General features: G+C 41.8%; 3 protein-coding genes and 1 long non-coding RNA gene across 4 annotated transcripts in view; 2 read left to right on the top strand and 2 right to left on the bottom strand.

Annotated features, from left to right (window-relative positions):
- LOC141417453 (uncharacterized) overlaps positions 1-2,182 on the top strand; it is a 36,681-nt gene extending 34,499 nt beyond the window's left edge. The window contains exon 6 of the long non-coding RNA XR_012442013.1: positions 1,689-2,182. This is a non-coding gene — a long non-coding RNA (uncharacterized lncRNA). The remainder of the gene's footprint in view (positions 1-1,688) is intronic.
- LOC141417244 (uncharacterized) overlaps positions 1-3,410 on the top strand; it is a 65,203-nt gene extending 61,793 nt beyond the window's left edge. Inside the window, exon 3 of the mRNA XM_074055406.1 lies at positions 2,592-3,410. Coding sequence (XP_073911507.1) covers positions 2,592-2,805 — 214 coding nt within the window. The 3' untranslated portion in view covers positions 2,806-3,410. The remainder of the gene's footprint in view (positions 1-2,591) is intronic.
- Positions 3,411-4,610: 1,200 nt separating this feature from the next.
- On the bottom strand, positions 4,611-15,075 carry LOC141417243 (uncharacterized). The gene is made up of 2 exons (XM_074055405.1): positions 14,955-15,075; positions 4,611-11,576 (listed from the first exon to the last, which is right to left on the bottom strand). Exon 2 carries the CDS (start codon positions 7,998-8,000, stop codon positions 4,611-4,613), a length of 3,390 nt encoding a protein of 1,129 aa, XP_073911506.1. The 5' UTR covers positions 8,001-11,576; positions 14,955-15,075.
- A 3,528-nt stretch (positions 15,076-18,603) lies between these two features.
- The window catches only part of LOC109678014 (cyclin-Y-like), a 201,499-nt gene continuing 198,328 nt past the window's right edge, over positions 18,604-21,774 (bottom strand). Inside the window, exon 11 of the mRNA XM_074056153.1 lies at positions 18,604-19,509. The gene's annotated coding sequence lies outside the window, so the exon portion shown is untranslated. The remainder of the gene's footprint in view (positions 19,510-21,774) is intronic.

Raw genomic sequence — 21,774 nt, 5'->3', positions numbered from 1 at the left:
CATTTACATGAACTTCTTAGCTTCCACATGGTCTTGTTTATTTTTTACCTAAACAATGCTCTTTGCTGGGTGTGGTGGCACTTTTCTGGGTGTGTGGTAGTCCCAGAACTCAAAAGATGATACAAGAGGATATGAGGACAGCTTGAACTACATAGTGAGACCTTGTCTCAAAAAAAAAAAAAAAAACCCAAAAAGAATGTTCTTTAAGCATTTCTTTCATTATTGGCCTGCTGGGTAAAGGAAAAATTTGTTTTGAATATTTTCACCTGACCTGTATTCTATTTTATCGATTATTTCTTTAGCTATATCTGAACTGCTATTAAACCTCTCCATTGAGTTATTAATTTGGGTTAGTGTATTTTTTAAATTTAGAACTTCCACTTTAGAACTTTATAATTGCAGTATAAAGTTTTTATTTTTTGCTTTCAGAATTCTTCATAGTGTCTCTTTTCTCCTTGAACAACACAAAGTACAGTTATTCCAAAGGTCTATGCCTGACAACACCAATATCTGTAACCTTCCCAATGTTTCTACTCTAGTGTTTCCATTCACTTCATCCATGCGACCTTGTCTAATTGTGTGTAAGGAATTTTCCCTTATGTGCCAGATGGGGTTTGTAATATTTTTTATAGAAATGCAGTGAGGACTAGGATGGTATTATCACTCATTAGGAAGTAATTGTGTTCATTTCTACTAAACACCTATGGGTATCTGCAATCTGGGATGTCCTCAATTTAACTATGGAGATTAAGAAGCTTCTAAAATGAGCTTCTATTCTTTGAGAATATTTTTGCTTATCATTTACACTTTCCCCTTGCTCTTCAGGAATCCCAAACCCTAGGAAACCAAGGCCCACCAGTATTTTCCCTTTCTCAAAACTTGAAGTGTAGTTTTTGTATTCTTAGCCCTCTAAACCAGCCAGATGGGCTGTTCAGCCTCTTACCTGTCCAGCTGAGCTAGAAAAATTGGCCTTAATCACTGGTCTCTATCCTTCATCTTGCTCTCCGCTATTTTCAGTCCCCTTACTTCCTGGGCTCATTGTCTACTTCACTCCTTGAACTCTTCAGGTACTGACTGTTCTCTCGCTTCATCAACTACAAAGCCTTTGCCACACAGTGCCCCTGAAGCAAAAGCAGCAAAACTCCCATGGGAATCAGATGCTCACAGTGCTTCCTCCTCTCTCCCCTGCCCGTCCTCATGTGACCAAAGACGTCCGAGTCGGAGTCACTACTGCACATTTTTGCAAGTATGGCACACAGTGAAGCTAGTTCAGACTTTCTTTGTGCTGCTAATAGATGTCAAGAAACTTTTGCCTTCTCTTCTCTCACATTTCTATGGAAGGCTTTCTGCTACCATCTGGCCTCTCTCCTCATTCCTTTCCCATGCTTCCTTATGGAAGGATGAGTTCAATGTGATGTGAACCTGTGGGAAGGTCCTGAGGGCTGTGATATCTTGCAGAGATAGTTTTCTGTACAGAGCATTGCATTCTCTCAGTTATGTGAGATGTCCCCTGCAAGTGGAATTTCTATATTTTTGAGTGGGAGATTTGATTCACTATGGATAGTAGAGAAGATATTAGATGCCCATTTGAGCACAAATTAAATTGTATTCCTTGATGCAGTTTTTATCAGTAACGGTAGTAATATTTTGCTCTCCCTTTGTTTCACTTGTATCTCATATTTCAATAGGTTCCAAACTGAGGATGGGGGAAAGAGGATGTGATTTGATTATCTAAAAGCCCCCAAGCAGTGACTGACCAAAAACTTCCTCCTGACTGTAAGTTGGTCTATGGAGGAAGGTTTCATCCTCATCTTTATGTGTGTCATCACCCCAAGTCACACCTGCAGCTTCAAGCAATAGTAGTGATTCATTCATCCATGTGGTTTTTCCTCCCTATTGCTACATGTTATTCATGGACTGAGATTAATGATGAAGTCATAGTGAACTGAAAACAAAGGATGTGGAGGAGTTGTCTCATGGACACAGAGACCGACCATCAAGGAATGGAGCAAAAGCAGCTGAGCAACCTGTGCCTTCTGCCCACAGCTATCATATCCAAATTTACTTTCTCTAACCATATTATTAATTGTAGGTTACATTTTTGAGGAAATGTCTTGTTATGTAGGCTTGGATGGCCTTGAACTCACCATTTAGCTCACGTTGGCTTGGAACCTGGTGATTCTCCTGCCTCAGTCTCCTGAGTTCTGAGTATATGTCACTGAATCCAGCAGAAGTTTACATTTTTATACTTGTGACTTTTTAGAATACTTTATACAGTGCTGGAGATGCAGCTCAGTAACATAGTGCTTACCTAGCATGAGCCACGGCCTTCAGTTCAACCCAGCACAAAAAAAAAAAAAGAAAATTCATGTAAAAAACAATATACTTCATATTCACCAGTTGAGACCTGATATCATCTAAGCTAAGAGAAAAATTTCCTAAAGCCACCTAGAACAAAAGAGCCTTGACAGTATTAATAATAGTGTGAACTTGGTCCCCAAATCCCAAACTGTGTTTATGTAGACATGGTCATATAGATAAGTCTCCTTTTATCTTAAACGTTTCCATGAGCTTTTATTTTACTTTTTCAGAGAATGTCTGCTCATTGCCACAGCAGTGCTCCAACAGAATGTCTTGGCAACACTCTCTACTGGGTTCAGCAACTCCTTCTGCAGCTGGGATTTCTTAAAAGATGTGAGCAGCATTTGCCTGGCAGTGGTCCAGCAACAAAACAAGCAAAGCTTCCATGGGAATCAGATATTTGCAGAGCATTCCCCCTCTCGCCCCTGCTCTTCCTTCATGTAACCAAGGAGGTCAGAGCCGCTCATGCACATTTTGCCAATTACAGTGCTCACAGTGGAGCTTATATACAGATACAATCCTAAACACTAGGCTCTTCCACACATCACAGGGAACTTCTTGATTACACTGATTGTGGGATGAATAACATGAATGTGTCAAGTTCAAGGAGTTGCGACAGATCAAGACTGTATCCCCTGTAGCAGACACTTGTCACCCAGTGGGCGTGTGTGTGTGTGTGTGTGTGTGTGTGTGTGTGTGTGTTTGTGTGTGTGTTTGGTGAGTACAAGGCTCAGCTAAAGAAATTCCCCAAAGCCAACAAGAGTGTGGAGTGAATAAACATAAAATAAGCATGTAGCTTTTTCTTAACTATAGCCAACAAAGTAAAGCAAAATCCAGCAACAATAGCAGCATACACATACACACAAATCCTCAAATATTCAATTTTTCATGGTTCTGCAGTGATTCATGGAAATTATCCAGAGACAAAGGGAATCCAAGGTAAAAATCAAAAGCAGCAACTTAAAATGCAGCAGTCTTGTCTGGCTAATCCAACTTGAACAAAGCCACTGTAAGAGGTCAGCCTCCATGTCTGGAAAATACTTTGATACTTACAAAAATGGGACCATGCAAATATACCCTTGACTAAAATTCAGCCTTTCACTCCAAGTTGTTTCCACAATCTAATAACCTTCAAGCGAAAGAACTGCACAGTTTTATTGGGCCGCTACAACTTGAAGTAAATACATATGAGAACCTAGAGGTGGAAACATGTGCGGGAAATATCCAAGTGCTACAGAAGACCCTTGCTGAAGCCTTGAAGACAGGCTGTGGGCTTTATTAAAACACAACAATCTTGTATTAATACAATTTTATGTGATCTTAAAAACTTTCTTGGTGTTGACTCATTTCTGCAAACATCTGCCTTCATTTGGAGGAACTGGTAATATTCCTCCTACCAGTGCAGGCCAATGAGTGACACACACTTCCACCTTTTGATGAGGAAGTTTTAAAACCCACATTAGGCAAAAGGGTGTTTCTCAGAAGAAAAGCAAGCAGTTAGCTTTGACAAAGGGCTATTTGAATCACCCCAGAGCAGTACAGATGCTGGACAGAGAGATGGAGAATGGTTCTAAACCAGATCCACTTGGTTACTTCCTCTCCTTGCAACATTGCTGCAAAAAGAGGAAATGGGGAACCCCAAGCTGAATAACTGTCTTCAGCCAAAGCTGTTAGGAAACTCTCTCAATAACCTATGATATCACCTATGATGACACAGATGTGTCATCTTCCGTATAGAACTTTGTTCCAAAAGCAAGATTTAGAGAGTTTTTTCATGCAGACTATTGATACTAAGATACAAGCCAATGACTTAGGCAAAAAAAAAAAAAAAAAAAAAAATGCAACATCTCAGGCAAAGTCCTTCCAGGAATTAAAATTTTGGCATTAACTCCACCAACTAACCAAATAAACAGTACAACATGGTAAGCTTTAGCTCAGATGGAGACTCAAAGTTTGGACCAAAATGTAGGAGCTTCATGTTTCAATTTATCTCTGTCAGAGATCTCCCTGAGTTTGTTTCATTCTTCTCAGCCTTAGAATCCTGACCTATTTAAAAAAGGGCACTGGGGTTGATAATACTTGCAAAGTTTCCAGATATCTGTGTCTGATGCCCCATGAACACATGAAATTAATGTATTTACTCTGCTTATTTTAAAATACAGAAATGTATCTTTATTTTTAAACAAATGGAAATATATCTATACTAATAATGTATCCATAATAATAATGCACAACTGAGGCAGAGCCTCTCAAACAAAGGAAAGTTTAGAAAACTTAGCCACCAAAGACCTCATGGATTTGTCCAGTTTCGGTTGACTCTGCTGCTTGTGTGCCTGGAGTGGCACAGAATCGGCCAGTGAAAGAGCAGCGAATGCTTTAATAAGGGCTGACATCTTGACCCTCTTCTTCTGCTTCTTTGAGCCTCCATTGGTGGGCTGGGATTTGGGTCCTGTGTAGGGTGGGGGGACGGGATGGGTGTTGGAGGAAGGGTTGGTGGTGTCTCCGACTCTCAGCGTCCCCAGACTGGTAGCAGTAGTGAGTGGGTGGTTAAGGCCACTGATGCCAGGGGTGCTGGGATTAGTACTGGGTAGGGGCTGACCAAAAGAGGTGGGTGGTGCAGATGTGGACAGGGTAGAGGGCTGGGGTATCTGGAAGGAGCTCGGGGCCACTGGGTTGTGGGCACCAGAGGGAGCAGAAGCCCCAAGGTGGATTCCCTGAGAGGTCAAGGTGGTGGTGGAAGCAGTGGTGCTGGTGGTGGTGGAGGTGGTGCTGGCCACGCTCTTTACCCCAAAACCACTCATAGGCTTTGAGGAAGACCGACTGGCTGGACCAGTGGTGGTGAGTGTGGCTGAACTAGTGATCATGGGGGGACCGGTAACTAAAGCAGTTGTCTGCATTAAACAGTGGGCTGGCATGTGTAGGAAATTACGAGGTATAATGAGGCCACTTTGGGGCTTGATGGGCGGGATGGTAGTTTTGGTCCTGGGGGGGATGGTGTGGTGAGAAGAGGCTGGGAATGTGCCCACATGTGTGGAAAGAGAGGGTTTGTTTCCCTGGCTTTTCATGGAAACGGCAGAGGTCAGGCCAGGGCCAGTAGGGGAGGAATGGTTGGTAGGCATGCTGCCAAGGGCCTTTGGGTTTTGAGTGGGGGCAGGCCAGAGGACACCTTGTAGTTTGGATGAAACTGGAGGTTGAAGGGGTGGAGCGGGCGATGTATCCATAGGCACAACTGAGGAGGAAGTAGGTGCCTGCCCCACAGAAGCTGTTGGAAGTATGGGGGGGCCTTGTAGATTGCCTGAAACTGGAGGTTGAAGGGGTGGAGCGGGTGATGTATCCATAGGCACAACTGAGGAGGAAGTAGGTGCCTGCCCCACAGAAGCTGTTGGAAGTATGGGGGGGCCTTGTAGATTGCCTGAAACTGGAGGTTGAAGGGGTGGAGCGGGCGATGTATCCATAGGCACAACTGAGGAGGAAGTAGGTGCCTGCCCCACAGAAGCTGCTGAAGATGTTCCTGCAAAGGTCACTGAATGTGAAGAACTAAGGACAGCTGGAAGGCCAGTTGTCTTCGGAGGTGCGGGAGCTACAGTAGTAACCACACCAACCACCACTGGAAAAGATGGTGGGGCCTGTAGATTCTTCATCTTTTTCAAGTGCCCAACCAGTGGGATAGTGCTTAGGCCTGAGGTGGGGACGGAGGCTGGACAGGAAGCTGGCCTTTCTGCGGTCAGGGTCAGTGTGTGGCCAGGTGGCTTGGCAGGTGCAGGAGTTCCAGTGCTAACTACAACAGCAGGTCCTGGTAAGGACACTGCACAGTCAGGGTTCGGCATGGTCTTTGGGCTGGCCAGCAGTGGGGTAGCACCTGGGCCTGGTGCAGGGGTTGTAGTGCTGACTACATCGGCAGGTGCTGGTAAGGGTGGTGTGCAGTCAGGGATCTCCACTGTCTTTGGATTGGCCAGCAATGGGCTAGCACCTGGGCCTGGTGCAGGGGTTGTAGTGCTGACTACATCGGCAGGTGCTGGTAAGGGTGGTGTGCAATCAGGGATCTCCACTGTCTTTGGATTGGCCAGCAGTGGGGTAGCACCTGGGCCTGGTGCAGGGGTGGTAGTGCTGACTACATCGGCAGGTGCTGGTAAGGGTGGTGTGCAGTCAGGGATCTCCACTGTCTTTGGATTGGCCAGCAGTGGGGTAGCACCTGGGCCTGGTGCAGGGGTGGTAGTGCTGACTACATCGGCAGGTGCTGGTAAGGATGGTGTGCCGTCAGGGATCTCCACTGTCTTCAGACTGGCCAGCAGCGGGGTAGCACCTGGGCCTTGTGCAGGCGTGGGGTGTGAGGATGGCAAGGAAGCTGGCCCTATTGCAGGTAGCGTGAAAGTGAGGCAAGGCTCTTTAGTGACACAGTTAGAGGCCACAACAGTCTTGTCCTCCAGAGCCTTGCTAAACCGCTGGAATCTGGCCTTCTTCTCTCTATGGACTTCAGGAGTGATAGGATAGGCAAGCAAGGGAGGTAAAGGGCAGGTCAGTGGGTCCCCGCACCGCTTGCGTTTCCTGCTCCCAGAGCTGCCAGGTGTGGGTAGTGACATGGAGGACTTTTTCTCCTTCCTTGTGGTGTCATCTGTAGCCCTTTGTCCATGGGACTCCTTGTCCATCACCTGGGGAGTGGGAGCAGTAGTACTAGAGCCATGCCCCAGCCCCTCCTCTCTTTTGTTCTTTGCTGTCCTCTCTGGCTGCTGGCAGTGGGAGGAAGCTGGTCCAGAGAGGAGGGCTGAGGTGTGCCCCCTCCTCTTCCACAGCTGGGAGACGCCTCCAGTGGAGCTGTAGGAACTCATGATTGCATTGCGCTTGGGCACTGGGATGCCACATGTGAACTTGCTTGGCGGGGAGCACCTAGAACACATGCGTGCCCGCTTATTTAAGGGGTCATCAGAGGTCTCAGAAGCGAGACTTCTCTTCAGGGGTACAGGTTTCTGTACAAGACTAGCAGAAGAGCCATCGGCCAGGAGGGGTTCAGATGTTGACGGGCTGTTCCCACTACTCTCATGGCACTTTCTCTTGCTTTTCTTGCCATCTCTAAGTATTTGGGACTCTTCCTCCACCCTACTTTGCATTGTCTCTTTGAGAGTGGCGTCCTTTGCACCTGGCTGCTGGGCATTTCTTGCTGGGGAGGCCAGCGTGGAGTTGGTCATCTGCCCTGCTCCTTCTTTCTGCACTATCCCTTTATTCGAGCCTTTCAAGGCATTCACTGTGGTCTCCTTTACGCTAGGCTCCTGGGCATTTCTTTCCCTGGAGGCCAGTGTCCAGCAGACCATCTGACGTGGCACTGGAGGTGGCCTCTGGTTGTTACTGCTGGGGCAAATCTGCTTGGTCGCTGGGTTGCAGACCATCCTGCAGTTTCCCGCACAGAGCCTGGCCCCTTGGGGGTGACTGATCCCGCAAGGGGTGAGCATACCCAGCTTGAGCCGGTACCGTCTTCCAGGTGCATCCAGGAACCCTGGCATGAAATCCCCAAAGGGGCAGTGGCAAGGTCTCCTATGGGCTAGAAGAGGGGCGGAGAGTGAGGGGTGGTTGGGCTGCAGGAGGTGGACCACGGAGGGGTGCGAGGGGCCGGCGGGCGGTGGCCGTCCCTCCTGGGTGGGGAGCATCAGGGCCCCGGCTTACCCTTGTATCTGTACATATCAGCAGTTGAGCAAGGTAGTTCTCCTGGAGCAGTGTCGCGGACAGTCGCTCTACCAGTTTTGGTTTCCAGGGAACTTGTCCTAGGAGACTGGTAACATTCCATGACATGACAATCAAGGGTTCCAAATCCACGCGCGCGCCCGCGAGAGCCTCACGCTCGCGCGTTCCGGAGGAGTGAGGAGCAGGCGCGCCAACCTTGGTCTCCAGCTTCAGACTCCACAGGTCCATGGTGGCCCCACTGGTGATCAAAGCCCCGGGGACACCTGCAAGGGCCTGAGGCTCAGCAGAGACAGGACATGCACCACTGACTGCCCTGCTGTCTCACCAAAGCCTGGGCCCTCTCTCACACTCTCTAGGAAATGCCTGAAGTCCCTGGACATAGCAGCACCTTGCCTTATTTTTAGTGTTAATTGCTTTTTTAACTTACTGTTTGGTCATAATCATATATATTGAATCTGAGTATAAGAAGGGCTTACTATGGAAGGACCCTATCTGGTGAACCCAAACACACATGCAAGGGGTCTTTGAAGGTTTAAAAAAAAAAAAAAGAACCTCAAAAAAAATGAAGATAAATGAAAATGTAACTAGCCAATAGCCAACATAACCAAAAGAGAGTACTGGGGTAATGCCTAATTCCGGGCAAAAGTGACGAAACAGGACAAGGACATTTGCTTAGTAATAATTGCCATGAAATTTTATACTCCACCTAACAGCATCAAAATATATGAACCACGTGACTTCCTAGCCAGACTAATGAGCACAGAGAAAAAAATAAAAGGGACACAAATAGGAAATGAATATCTGAATAGACCAAAGTTTGGACCAAATCTTAGGAGCTTTGTATTTCTATTCTAACCCAGGTTAAGCATTGCTCCTTGTGCCTTTACTGCTAGTTTGCCCCTCTGGCCTCCAGACTTCATATGTAAAATTGGCTTCTAAGGGAAGGAAGTTTAGCAGTATCAAGAGACTTAAATGTTAGAACTTTCTCTTTCCCTGTGCATACTAACAAAATTAAATTCCATTCAAGAAGTAGAAAAAGAAGTCATCATCCAGAAACAGTTGTGAGTTGACAACAATTTCTTAATTTGGGCTTGTTCAAAAACTTCTCCATGGGTATATTCAAAGGCATATTCAGTTTATATTGTATTATTAAGAAAGAAATCCTGTAACTTTACAATTGAATGCCACTCTGAATATGATAGTCCTTGTCTCGAGGTCTAGAAAATTGGTATAATTTATAAGCTGTGAATGCTAGAGAAACAAAATCACACCCTTTAAACTGCATGTCTGGGGTGTTACTGCGGTGTCATTCGCCTCAGGGAGGCCATGGGAAACATTCCTGAGGACCCAGGAATTATAAGGACACTTCTGGGGGACCAGAGATATATAGTATGTAGATTGATGTGAGACTGTGAGAAAGTCACTTAGCTTACCAGGGTCTAGACCGTGTGATCTGAAAATGTAGGGATGTATTTAGATGAAGAGAAACGAGACGTGGAAAGATATAAGTTGCCAACTCCATGATGACCTCTCCACTAATCAGGAGAACGAGTTTCAGGAACACTTCCAGCATGAATTGTACACTTGTGTAGCATGGAGATAGAGGCAGGGTAGTGTCCCTCTAGTTGTGTAGTATGTTTAGAGTAATCCTAGGTTATGATTATGTTATATGCCAATGGTCATGGTCACATGTACATTCCACAGTAACATCTGATAATGAAATGAGAACAGTGTTATAATACTTTGCAAACTATCAAAGCTATCTTTCTTTTGAGACCTCAAGTGGATCAATTATATCAAGTATTTGACTAATAAGTTCCAGATTCATTAGTAAGAATTTCCACAATGAATTCATGCAAAATACCTGATTGTTTTTTCATAAAGGGACAATAAATTTTTAAAAAGCAGTCTGATGATATACTTTTATGCAATCATGAGTAAATTCCAAATTCTACAGGGTCAGGAAAGGAATCTAATAGGTACTGTAACTGCTTACTATAGGTATTAAGGCAACAAAGTCACTGCCCAGAGTTCAATCTTTCATAAGTTATCAAGGCTCAAAAGGAGGCAAAATCTGCCAAGTGGTTTAAAAAGATAATGTTTTCACAAGTGAATCAGAAGAGAGAGCACACATGTACTAACATGAGCACATTCCAACCAAGAGAAAAACATCTTGATTGAGTGAGTTTGAGAGTTGTCCAAATGTTTTACTTCTGTCATATGAAGTACCACATTCAAGAAAACCTTTTCTATTATGCTATATTTTTTCATTAAGGTTGAAAATTCCATGAAAGTACAAATATTGCTATTTTGCTCACTTATTCCACAAATACCTTGTGTCTGTCTCTAATAAGATGCCCAGCAAATGCTTGTGGCATGGATAAACAACCAAATAAATAAATGAACAAGACAATCATTGTTCTAACTTAATGTCTCAGGTATTTAATGACTATATAAATTACTGATTTTTAAGAATATCATTGAAATCAGACTATAGGAATAAAAATTCAGTCCCATCACATCAGAGACAATTTGTTAAAAAGGCTCTCTCACATCTAGCATGGTTTCCCCTACCATTTAGTCTACTGAATGGGGCAGAACGACTTTATACTGTGCAAGACAGTGTTTTTCACTTGCCAAATATTAGGATTTCTTTCTTTTTAGCATCCTCAGGATTTTACTCCTTGTAGAAAGATTTTTGTATATGACAATATTATAAAAGAGTGTAACAATTGTTATGGGTGAACTTTTTTGGTTGTTTTTTTTTTGGGGGGGAGGTGGGGGAATGTTTACAATAGAGCCCAGGAATCCTTGTGGTTTGACTATCCAGACTTTCCTGGAAATGGTCATCAGACACATCAGAAAACTGCCCTTCTTCCTGCCAGTTTCATTCCTTTCCAGGAATAAACTCAAAAGAAACCCTTGAGCAAGAGCTCCCCAGTGACATCCCCTAATGATTAAACTAATTCTCTCACCACAAAAAAGTGAAGAAATATCAGCCTCATAACCTTTAAGAGACTGAGCACATTATCAGAATCATTAAAACTTAATAGTTATTCAAACAAGGCTAATCCTAAACTTTTGCACTTTTTTTTCCCCTCTAATAATCACCTGCTCTCTATTTAAATGTTTAATAGAGAACTACAACCAAACAAAGCACATTATTTTTTCTTACAAATTATTTTAATTAGACACTAGTGTAACAGCAGCAAAATGTATTTACAAACAAAGACCAATGACTAGGATTTCAAAGCATCTGACTGTGTTTAGTCCAAGCCTTTGCATGTTGTCCAGCTTTCCTCTGAAGTAAAAATGAAGGCTCCTGTTGGAAGTCACTGTAACAGAACAAATATCATTTGAGGCTCTGCCAGTGCTACAAACAATTACCAAATCCACAAAGTGCTCTTCTTTCTCTTTTCTTTCCATGAAAAAGAGCAAGGCAACAAGCAGGATGCATCCAGCTGGGCTTCTTTTGAGGAGATCTCTCTGTAATCAACTCAACAGAGTTGCTTCTGGGGCATCAAACACCAAGAGGCTGCTTTCTGCAGAAAATAAATAAGCAGGTATCAAACATTCATGGAAGTTTTGATGAAGAAACTTTCTCGGTCTTTCCACATAGCAGACACTGAGCTACTGACATGTGCTCTACCTAGAAATAAGCACAGGACTTTTATTTTTCAGTCTGAATTCTATGTTATTAATTTGGACACTGCAATGATAAACTGACAAAATAATGAACATTGTGTAAACCTAGTTTTTGTATCAGAAACCTCATTGATGCAAGAGCATCAAAATATTCTTGTCATTCACCACTTCATTCACAAAAGGTCTACACAATTTCAAGCCACCTAATACATAAATTTATTTTTAAAATGACAAAAATAAAACCTCAAAAGCAAAGTAACTGTTGTTTGTCATTAACCAGTTCAAACAAATCTTTGCTTGAAATTTGTTCAAAGACAAGCTTAAATTTATTGCTTTCCAGTCAATTAGTTGTGCCGCTTTATAAATACTAATAGTTTGTAATTTTTTTAAACTTTTTCTGACTTTTTTCTTGCTTAACCCTAAAGTTATTCTTCTAATATCTTAACCTTTATTTTATGTTTGTATCTCCAATTTTTTAAAGAAATTTTTGTTTTTGGTGCTACTGGCACTTGAACTCAAGGCTCTGCGCTTGCTAGGTAGGCGCTTACCCACTTGAGCCATGCCCTAGCCCCCTCTGAAGAAATATTTTAAGACAGTTTGCCAAGCAAATGTTTCTTGACAGCTGACCATTAATTTTGTTTGTTTGTGGTACTGGGACTGAACCTAGGACCTCTTATGCTAAGCACATGCTATACCACTAAGCTATATCCCCAGGCTGACCATTAATTTTAAATGTGCTGGTGGTGAACTTCCCTATAAAACCAAAGCTAAGGTGCTGTCAAATGAACCTCAAGTCAGCATATTTGTGGGTCTGACAGAAAAGTTCCATTTTTGACTGATAGAAACACACTTCTTTAGGGTAAAAGACAGACTGATCTTTAAAATTTTATTTACTCAGCAAACAAACCCTTAAATACTGGGATGAAAACCACTAATTTAGTACAATACCGAAAAACAATGTACTCTTTCTACATTCTTTTACCAGATCATAAAAATTTAAGCGTCTTGAGGATAGGAACATTAGATGTGATAGTGAAAACAAAACCAAAAGAAGTAAAACACACTTGATGTGATCTGAACACTGTAGTTATCTCCTACCTCTCTGAACATTTAGTGCTTGCTTTTTACAAAATCCATTTCGTTTTTCCCTTTTAAATGTCTATTAAAAGTTAACAGCTCACAAAGTAATGGCTAATGTGTATAAAGCACTGACTCTGCTCCATTGCACATGTATTACACTCTTTAATGCACACAAGGACAGTAGGAGGCGTCACCTATTTTACACTTGTGGCAACAGCCCCTGGAGGCACAGGCTAGTAAGTGAAGAGATGGATTTCAAACTAAACGGTCGGTTCCATTTCCCACACAACTTTTTTGAGGGAACTGTGAAAATGACTAGGTGTTTTATTGTGCCCGGTACATTTCATGCGTGAGGGCCATGTTCAGTCTTAGCATTCCATCACTTTAGGAATCCATGTGATTTACTGGTATGCAAATTATTTTTTAAAAAAAATCATAGTATTTTCACAAGAATGTGAATTCTGATTGTTTTGGTTCTGATTGGTTTTTGATCTGTCAAATATCTCATCTTCTTGTTGTTGGAGTTTTTAGATTTTTGGTTTTTAGACAGGGTCTCATTACATAGTCCAGGCTGTCCTCGAATTCATGTTCCTCTTGCCAGTGCCTTTCAGTGCTGGAATATGGTTCATCTTGTTGGTTTTAACGAACTACCTACTTACCAATAATCTTTGGATCTCGATTTTGTCACTCACTTTAGTCTATCCCTCTCAATTTCCAGTCATCTACAAATTCTGAAAGCAAGTCCTCTTTTTTTAAAGTTATTTTAAATAATGTGCCGTGACAGTGTCAGCATCCTCCTGGCAGATGGGGAGTGCACTAAGGCACTCTCAGGGGAAGTGGAGCTAAAGCAGCAAGCAGCCCCTCTGCCACCCCATCAGCCAGGACTGAAGTGGAGTCTGGAAGAAGCAGTGACAGGACATGCTCTCCCCACTGTATCTGGAGACAGGCTGCTAAGTGCCAACTTGTAAGACTCTGAGTTGTCAGGTTTTGTGTCCTGTCAAGGAAGCCCCACATTAGTTTCAGGTGAAAAGTAAGACAAAAACCGTGAAAGGCTTGTGGTACACGTGGGAATCCAACCCTCAGCCTGAAACACAGAGAAATTGCACCCCGCTGACAGATAAGACAAAGCCAGTTTTACCCACAAGTGTAACTGCAGTTATTGTGAAAAAGAATGGCTGAACCAAGTCACAGACACACACGGCCCAGTTGTTCAGATGCTCTGGTACCCTCAACAATGGCCCGTGGGGGAAGTAAGGGGAGCAAGGGCAAAAAGATAAAACTTCAAAATGGCCCGACAGACTGACTGGCAGTATGTGCGCGAAAAGCCAAACCCAGGCGCTGGTGAGCGCAGAACAATCCCTTCTTGGTGGCCGAGGCCCACCTCCTCCTCCACACGGGCATGCCAGGGGCAGGTTAGAGAGCCGAGCCTTCCAATCCGAACGCAGTGTTCCCTCGCCTAGGAGCTGCAAACGGCGAGTCTCCCCATCTTCGGAAGCCCAATGGCACCCTGTCCGTCCCCAGTGTCCCTGGACTGCAAGCCCTCCTCCAGCGTGAACTTGCCACTTGGTGGTCATCACCGCCGCTCGCAAAACCACCGCTTTCCCCCCAGCACCAACGAGTTCCCGAACCGCGGGGTCCAGACCCCGCCGGCCGGCATTTATTTAATAACGGACTCCGACCTAGTGGGCTGCGGTGGGGCTGGGAATCTGAACTTGAGTTTGCACCTTTCGGGGTTTTCTGCCATCAAGGCAGGCTTGGAAACAAGGCCTCAACTAAGCGTCCGGATCAACGTTTTGCCAAACCACACTGGAGTGGCCGGTTCTCCGGCCGCGCGGCCATCGTGCCAGGTGTGGAGCTCAGGCCGCCTCCCCGCCGCAGGACCAGCGTCCGGGACGAGACGGGTCGAGCGACCGGGTGGACGCCCGTCCCCGCCGCCCCGCGACCCCGGAAGGCGCAGGAACGGCGCGACGCAAGTCTCCGGACACCGAGGTCGCGTCCCGCCTCCCGCGCTCGCAGGCACGCAGGACCCGCGCTGCTGCGGGCGCGGGGGCCGGGGCCCGGGGAGGCCTCCGCTGGGCCGAGGGACGCGGCGGCTCGTCCTTCTGCGCGGCGAAGATGGCGGAGCCGGGCAGGCGGCAGAAGCAGGCCCGGAGCAGCCGCCTCAAGCCGCCGCCCTCCTTCATCGCGCCGCTTACCGGCAGCTGTGCGCGGCGCGCGCTCCGGCTCGGGCAGGTCCCCGAACAGGTCCATGGCGGAGGCCCCGCTGCACACCCTGAAGGCGCCGGCGCCATCAGTCACCGCGGCCCAGGCTTTAACATCCAGGCTTTAAACTCAAAATAACTTAAGTCAAATTCTGTTTTATATACACATGAACTATCTTAAAAAAAAAACTTGGTCTATTTACTTCTCTAAGAGTCAGTTTTGTTATCCATAACGGGAATCATAGTAGCACGTACTTCAGAGGGTTCTTGGCAATGTTAAATGAGATGAGAGAAAGAGTTTAATTGTGCCAAGAACATAGTAAGCCCTCAATGTGCACTATTTTCATTTTTCAAGAATATGCTTAATATTTGCTGAGAAATACATTCTTGGATATAGGATAAATGATTGAAACTGAGACTAATTCATGTAGTTTATATATATTCCATGTTCAGAAGTTGTATAATTTCTATAATAAAGTCTTTATGGAGTTTGATGTCATTTTAATCAAATTTTGTTTATTTTCAAAGGTATTTTATTCTGAAGTCTGTTATAGAAGAGTTCTTGTGGCATTTATAGATAATGTTTGCTCAAAGACCAAATGTGGAATGTGGAATCACTGGGAGATAAATCTTCATATTTGCTTCTTCCTAGCTCTCATTTTGCCTTATTTATATAATTCAGGATAAATTAAAGAGATTCCTTTGTTTCATTCATGAAATATCTTTGCTAGGCCAGTATTTTGTAGCCAAATAATTCTTTATAAAATTAAAAGCAAGACTTTGAATATAAAAGCTTTCAATGACAAATACACAACTCTCAGTTTAAGTTAGAGACTATTTTGTAAATTCTCTTATTAAGAAGGTCCAAGCAATTGCCATATGCTCACAGCAGCTGCACTATCCACAGGTGTTAAACAGAAGTTACCATTTAAGTGTCTCGCCACAAGTCACACTATGGAAACTACACCCTCACTCAAGAATGGTTTAGGTGACCCCTTCTGATTGCATGGTCCTCCTTTGATTCCATGCTGAATGCTATTGTACAATGTTGTATTTCTTAACTGATTCAAAGCTAACCAACATTATCGATTCAATAACTTACCTCACAGACATAGACATGTTCAGTTTGACTCTGGGCAGGCATGATGGATATCTCTGAGATGTGAAACATGCCGATGTTTCTCAGACACTGAATTGGTCATTGTCAAATGGAGCAGCTTGTTGGGCCAGCTAAATTCATTCAGCCTATGTAAAGATCTGCCTATATAGTATGTGAATGTAGATTTTCCACTTGCAAAACGCCTTAGAAATTTCAAAAGATTGAGTGGCTCGAGTCATCCCTCCAGTCACTGCCTGGTTTTATCTGATCAGCCAATCTTTTACAGACACAAGAGTGGTCACCACTCACAGCATTTAAGCACTGGCTACTCCTTTCAGATCATCAGCGCTTTGAAGCTTTGTGAGAGTCCATCTTTAATTTAGATAAAATATTTTACTCTGTAGATTCTGTAATACATTCACAAGGATGGGTGCATTTACTTCTAGAGTCATTGTTCTTCCACTCCATGGTTTTAGAGGTGACATTTAAACAATAGTATTTTGAGCTTTAAAGTCAAGGTTAAGGAAGGAATTTCACTTCTATGGTATAGCTCAGAGTATTGAGCAGTGGGCTCTGGTGTCAGAGCCAACAAAAACAAATCACTCAAACAAAATAAAAGAGCCAAAGTATGAACCCAAATCTAATCAAATAATATGTGGCTCAGGGAGAACTTTTCAATGAGAAAAAAAAAAAATCAATCCTCAACCAATATCCATAGCACACCAATGAATCAGAAAGGTTTTAAGGGAGGCTGAGTGCTAAGGAAGAACTTTCACCTGGGAGTGGGTGGTTCATACCTATAAACTTAGTCACTTGAGAGTCTGAAATCAGGAGGATAGCAGTTTGAGGCCAGCAGGGAAAACAGTTCATAAGACCCCATCTCCAAAAATAACCTGAACAAAATGGACTGGAGAATGCCTGCTTTGCATGTGACTGCTTGGCAAAGCCCTGAGTTGAAACTCTAGTGTCCCACCAAAAACAAAGAAACTTCCTTCCCTTACCCTCCAATAGACTCTGAATTATATTGTCATAAAAACATTTTCTTTTTCTGAATTCTTATTACAATTAAATTTAGTAATTAAACCAGTTATTTATGCAATTATCTACTTAATTCTTAGCACTTCTGTTGGATGTATCATTTCAAGAGGCAGGAACAAAGTATTTTTTTACGGATACACAGAATATGACCAACATTTATTTATTGATTAATATATATTTGGTGACTGAATCTCAAGATTGACATTTCTTAGCACCTAGAATATTAGATCTAGGGCAGATATTAAATCGCAGTTGACTCTACCTCTATTCTAATATGGGAATCCTCTCTCAAAGTACTTAGTGGATGATGATCTTGCACTGTGAACACTTCTTCTAATGAAGAGTCAGTAGGTAATTGAGAAACAGAGTTCTGTCACTCACACTCATTAGAAATTACTTTTGTCTAATGTCTCCTGTAACTTCTATCCATGTGTCAGTTCCAATCTCAGAAAAAATTAAAATGGAATCCATTCCTTCTATACAAAAGTACCTAATATATGGCAAGGTAGCCATGCTGTGCTCTTATAAGTCTTCCTTTCCCCGGGCTTACATCCTTGATTCTTCTGTTCCTCATACAATCTAGTTTTGATTTTCCTCACAATTAGTGTTTCTTTACTCAGCGTGTGTCCCAGTTCCACATCCATATCTCACAACACTGAAGGTAGTGTGATGCAGACATAGTAAAGTAAAGCCATTATCTTTCTTGAACTGAATCCTGTAATTTTGTTAGGGTAACTTAACTTTGCATTGTTAGTGGTATCTTAGAAACCCTATGAAGTTTAATTCTATTGGCTTGGCACATGGTTAGCCAAACTGTGATATCTCCTGGAAGTCTGGCACATTTTTTGTGCCATATGTGCACGAGTAACTATATTTAATTCTCATTGCCTTAACATACATATGTGGCATGGTCTATGTGTATGAAGTATCTTAAACAGGACCTATTCTATATCTTGCATACAAGAAGACAGAGGGGTTGTTCTTCTTCTTCCTTTTCTTCTGGTTATTTTCATTTGCCTCAGGATGCAGCCAAATAAAAACAGGACTTTTTGTGGCTGTGATGATCATGCCAAATAGTTCAGTCCTAACCAACTGTCTTGATCTGCAAAGTGCAGCAGTGTAGTTCTCATTTCACTGATGACATATTTCCAAGGCTTTTAAAAATCAAGTTCAAGAAACAGTCATCACTATCTATGATCCCTAGGACTATGGCAACCTTATGGTATCCCTGCTTTCCTCCCATCATACTATTCCTGCTACTTCATACCAAGTCTTTATAGCTATGAACACAAAGAAAAAACCTGCCATATTCATATTTTACCTCCTGAATGTTACAAGTTTGCAAGTTATACTCTGTGATTGGTTCCAAAAAATACAACATAGTTTTTTGTAAGCTGATAAATGTGCATGTTTTTATACTTGGAACTACTCTGATGCCATACTAAGGCTTAATTCAACTCTTTCCCTCCTTTCTGTAAGGAAATAAACACACAATGTTTCTATATATTTATTTGTTCATTGAATTATTTATTTACTTTTGCCAAAGTAATACATAGACATATTTTTAAAGTCAAATACATCATGGGAAACAAAAGAAAACAGTTATCTTCTCCATTTTTCTGTATTCTTAGGTCCTAACCCACACAAATAACCATTTTTATCTCCTTTAGTTGTTTTTTATGAAACAAAATATTACACATCTGTTTTTTGATTCTTTAGTTTTTTAGATTGTTTAAAGTCTTCCAATAATGAGAAAAGAGGATTGGATTCTGTTGCACAAGCCACTGCTTTTCTGTTTTTTCTATAATACTCTTCTTTCTCCTTCTCCTCTTCTTTTTCTTTGCCTCTCACATTCTCAGATTTTCTTTTCCTCATTTCTGATGTTCTGATAAAATTTCATGATCCATTGTTCATGCACTGATGTTTTTCATGAGTTTTCCAGGCTCTTGGTGACCTCGATCTGAAAACTTATGATCTATCAGTTCTAGAATAACTTTTCCACTTCATTCAGTTTTCCTTTTGGGAACTCGGAATAGTCACTTATGTCTTTCGGAAACAGGTTTTCATCTTTTTGTCTTTCAGTGATACTTCTGGAAATATTGCCTTTGGAATATATTATATTCTAAATGTTTGATTGATCATAAGGTTTCTGTTATTCTGTTTATAGTTGGCAAATGTTCTTTCTTGTTTGAGAGATGCTTGTTTGTTAAAGGACCCTGTTCTTGTTTCAAATACAGTATCTTATCTTATTGAGAACTTGAAGTGAAATTTCAAGTTTTATGTACTTTCTTTTTCCACTTGGATTCCTCTAGGTTTTCCATTCCCACTTTTTCCCTTTGTCTCTTCCTTTTTTATATTAGGGATTTCAAATTCCTGATTTTCCCTGGCCAGGATTTTCTTAAGTATGCCATCCTAAAATAGAATTAAAACTCTGGGTAACAGCAGCTGTGGGCTGATAGCCCTAATGATGAATGATAAGGTAGGGATGGATCCTGCTATTTGGCTTGAAGTATCCTCATGAAAGTTTTTATAAAGTCCTTTCTTCTGGGCCAGTATTTTGACCCAAAAAAGGTAACCTTCTAGGCTCCTGCCAAATTTGGCCTGTGATCTGCATTCTGAGAGCCCCAAAGCAGGAGAGGACAGGTCAGAAAACCCCCAAAACAGAACAGGGGATTTTTCCTGATGAACCTCTCTCCACTGACTTTGAAAGAAAGAAATGGGGACTTCTTCTTTGCTAAAGTGACACACAAAATTCTCCCCAGGCTTAGGAAAAATGATCTAGATGTCTACCTGCTCCTTAAATAGAAATTTCTAGAAATCTTCCTAATTTCAACTATACTCCCTAAGCCAAACCTAGAGATATCTAGATTCCTAGGACTTTTGGGGTTATACAGAATGAATTGATGGACTTATTTTTAGTATCACCTCAACAAATTCTTCTTACTCATGAGTAATTAATTAAGTAACATCTGTTTTCTATTTTACAAATGAAAAAATTTTAAATATAAATATTCATCATGCAAATCTGGTACACACTTTCACTAAAGAAATTCATTATTGTTTATTTGAAGTTCAAATTTAATTGAGTGTCCTATATTTTATCCCACAACCCAGATACAGAGGAAAGCAGGGTAAGAAAATGTTAGGAATGTTGATATTCCTACCTTACAAATGTGGAAAATCAGGAGATAGTATATGGGTTTGATGGTACAAAACTTAAGACTTCAAATATAATATTTCTATTTTCAAAGGTAAGTAATAAAGTTATTAATCAAAATGTTTTAGGAAAGAGAATAGGATGTAGGAAGTAATGCAACTAATACCTTCAGCTATTACAGCAGAAAAATCACTAACAATGTACTAACATCTAAAGTTGAGAAATAAAAAAGCATCCAACATGAGCAACTTCTAGAAAATGGAAAAGTAGAACAATTATCTCTGAGCACCAGGAAGCTGGTACAATGACATGGAGAAGTTTATGCATTTTCATATAAGCCTATACCTTTTGATTTAAAAAAATTTAAGTTATATTAAAATTTTTATTTAAAAAATTAGGTAAATCATCTTACTTCTAATACCATGTTTATTCTTTTTTTTTTTTTTTAAAAAAGGAAAGGTATCATGACCATATTAAGTTTCTATAGCCTTGACTTATTACATCTTAATTTTTGAAATGTCAGAGTCAGGATAACTTAAGTTTTAAGGAAAGAAGTTTACTGGGGAAATTGGATTTCTCTTTTCTTTATAAGAAGAGACCTTTTGTCAGTAAAAGTGTCGAACATGAAAGCAAAACTCCCAGCAGGTGGTAATAATCTTACTTTCATGAACAAGCAGTCAAGAAAAACACATTCACTTGTCTCCTTCCAAAGCTTGCTATAGTTACTGTCAGATGTCTGAGCAATGTTCCCATTTTCAATAATGATTAAATAAGTAATTGTTTCATTAGTCTTAATCTTGTGGTTTACTGTAATCTAGGTCTCATGAATAAGCATACTAATTTGTCTGATTAATTTCCTTCCAGCAGTAATTTCAGCTAATAAGAGTGATAAAGGCAATACACACAAAATGTAACATTCCTATAATTACTAACTAAGGTTATTTTTCAGATAATGGAGGGGAAGACATGGGGTAGTTTATGTGAGTTTTCCAAGCCCAGTCAGACAGTGAACAGTGGACCTAGTCTATCATCTTCAGAATCCACTGTCAAAACCATTATCATGACTGCCACCTTAGGAAGCAAGTTCATTCTTCCAAAACAACAGCTATTTAAAGAAACTGGCTATTGGATTATTAAAAACTACTGAAAAATTCCAATGAAGTCTGAGTGGTTTTGTATGGATAAACTCCATGAGGCATGCAAAAATCTTGTTTATTTTCACTGATAAATGCACTAATAAGAATCCCATGGAGAGAAATGAGATAGCAGATAAAAATACTTACTGCATTCCAGTATTTCCACAGACCTGAAATAAAACCTTAGGCATATGGCTATAAGGAAAGGTAGGTAATTTAAAAAGGCAGGGGAGGCCACTAGTTAAAGGATAGACCAGAAGAAGTAAAAAAATATGGAACTTTTGACCTATGAAAGAAACAAAGGGAAGGCCTCAATTGGTTGGAGCCTAGAGTAGCCCTGAATCCTGATTCCTGCCCCCTACACAGGTTAGCTCCAGGAGCAGG

This window comes from Castor canadensis, chromosome 15, assembly GCF_047511655.1.
Source record: "Castor canadensis chromosome 15, mCasCan1.hap1v2, whole genome shotgun sequence".
NCBI lineage: Eukaryota > Metazoa > Chordata > Mammalia > Rodentia > Castoridae > Castor > Castor canadensis.
The sequence above is the reverse complement of the archived record's forward strand: the minus strand, read 5'-3'. Positions and strand labels throughout refer to the sequence as shown.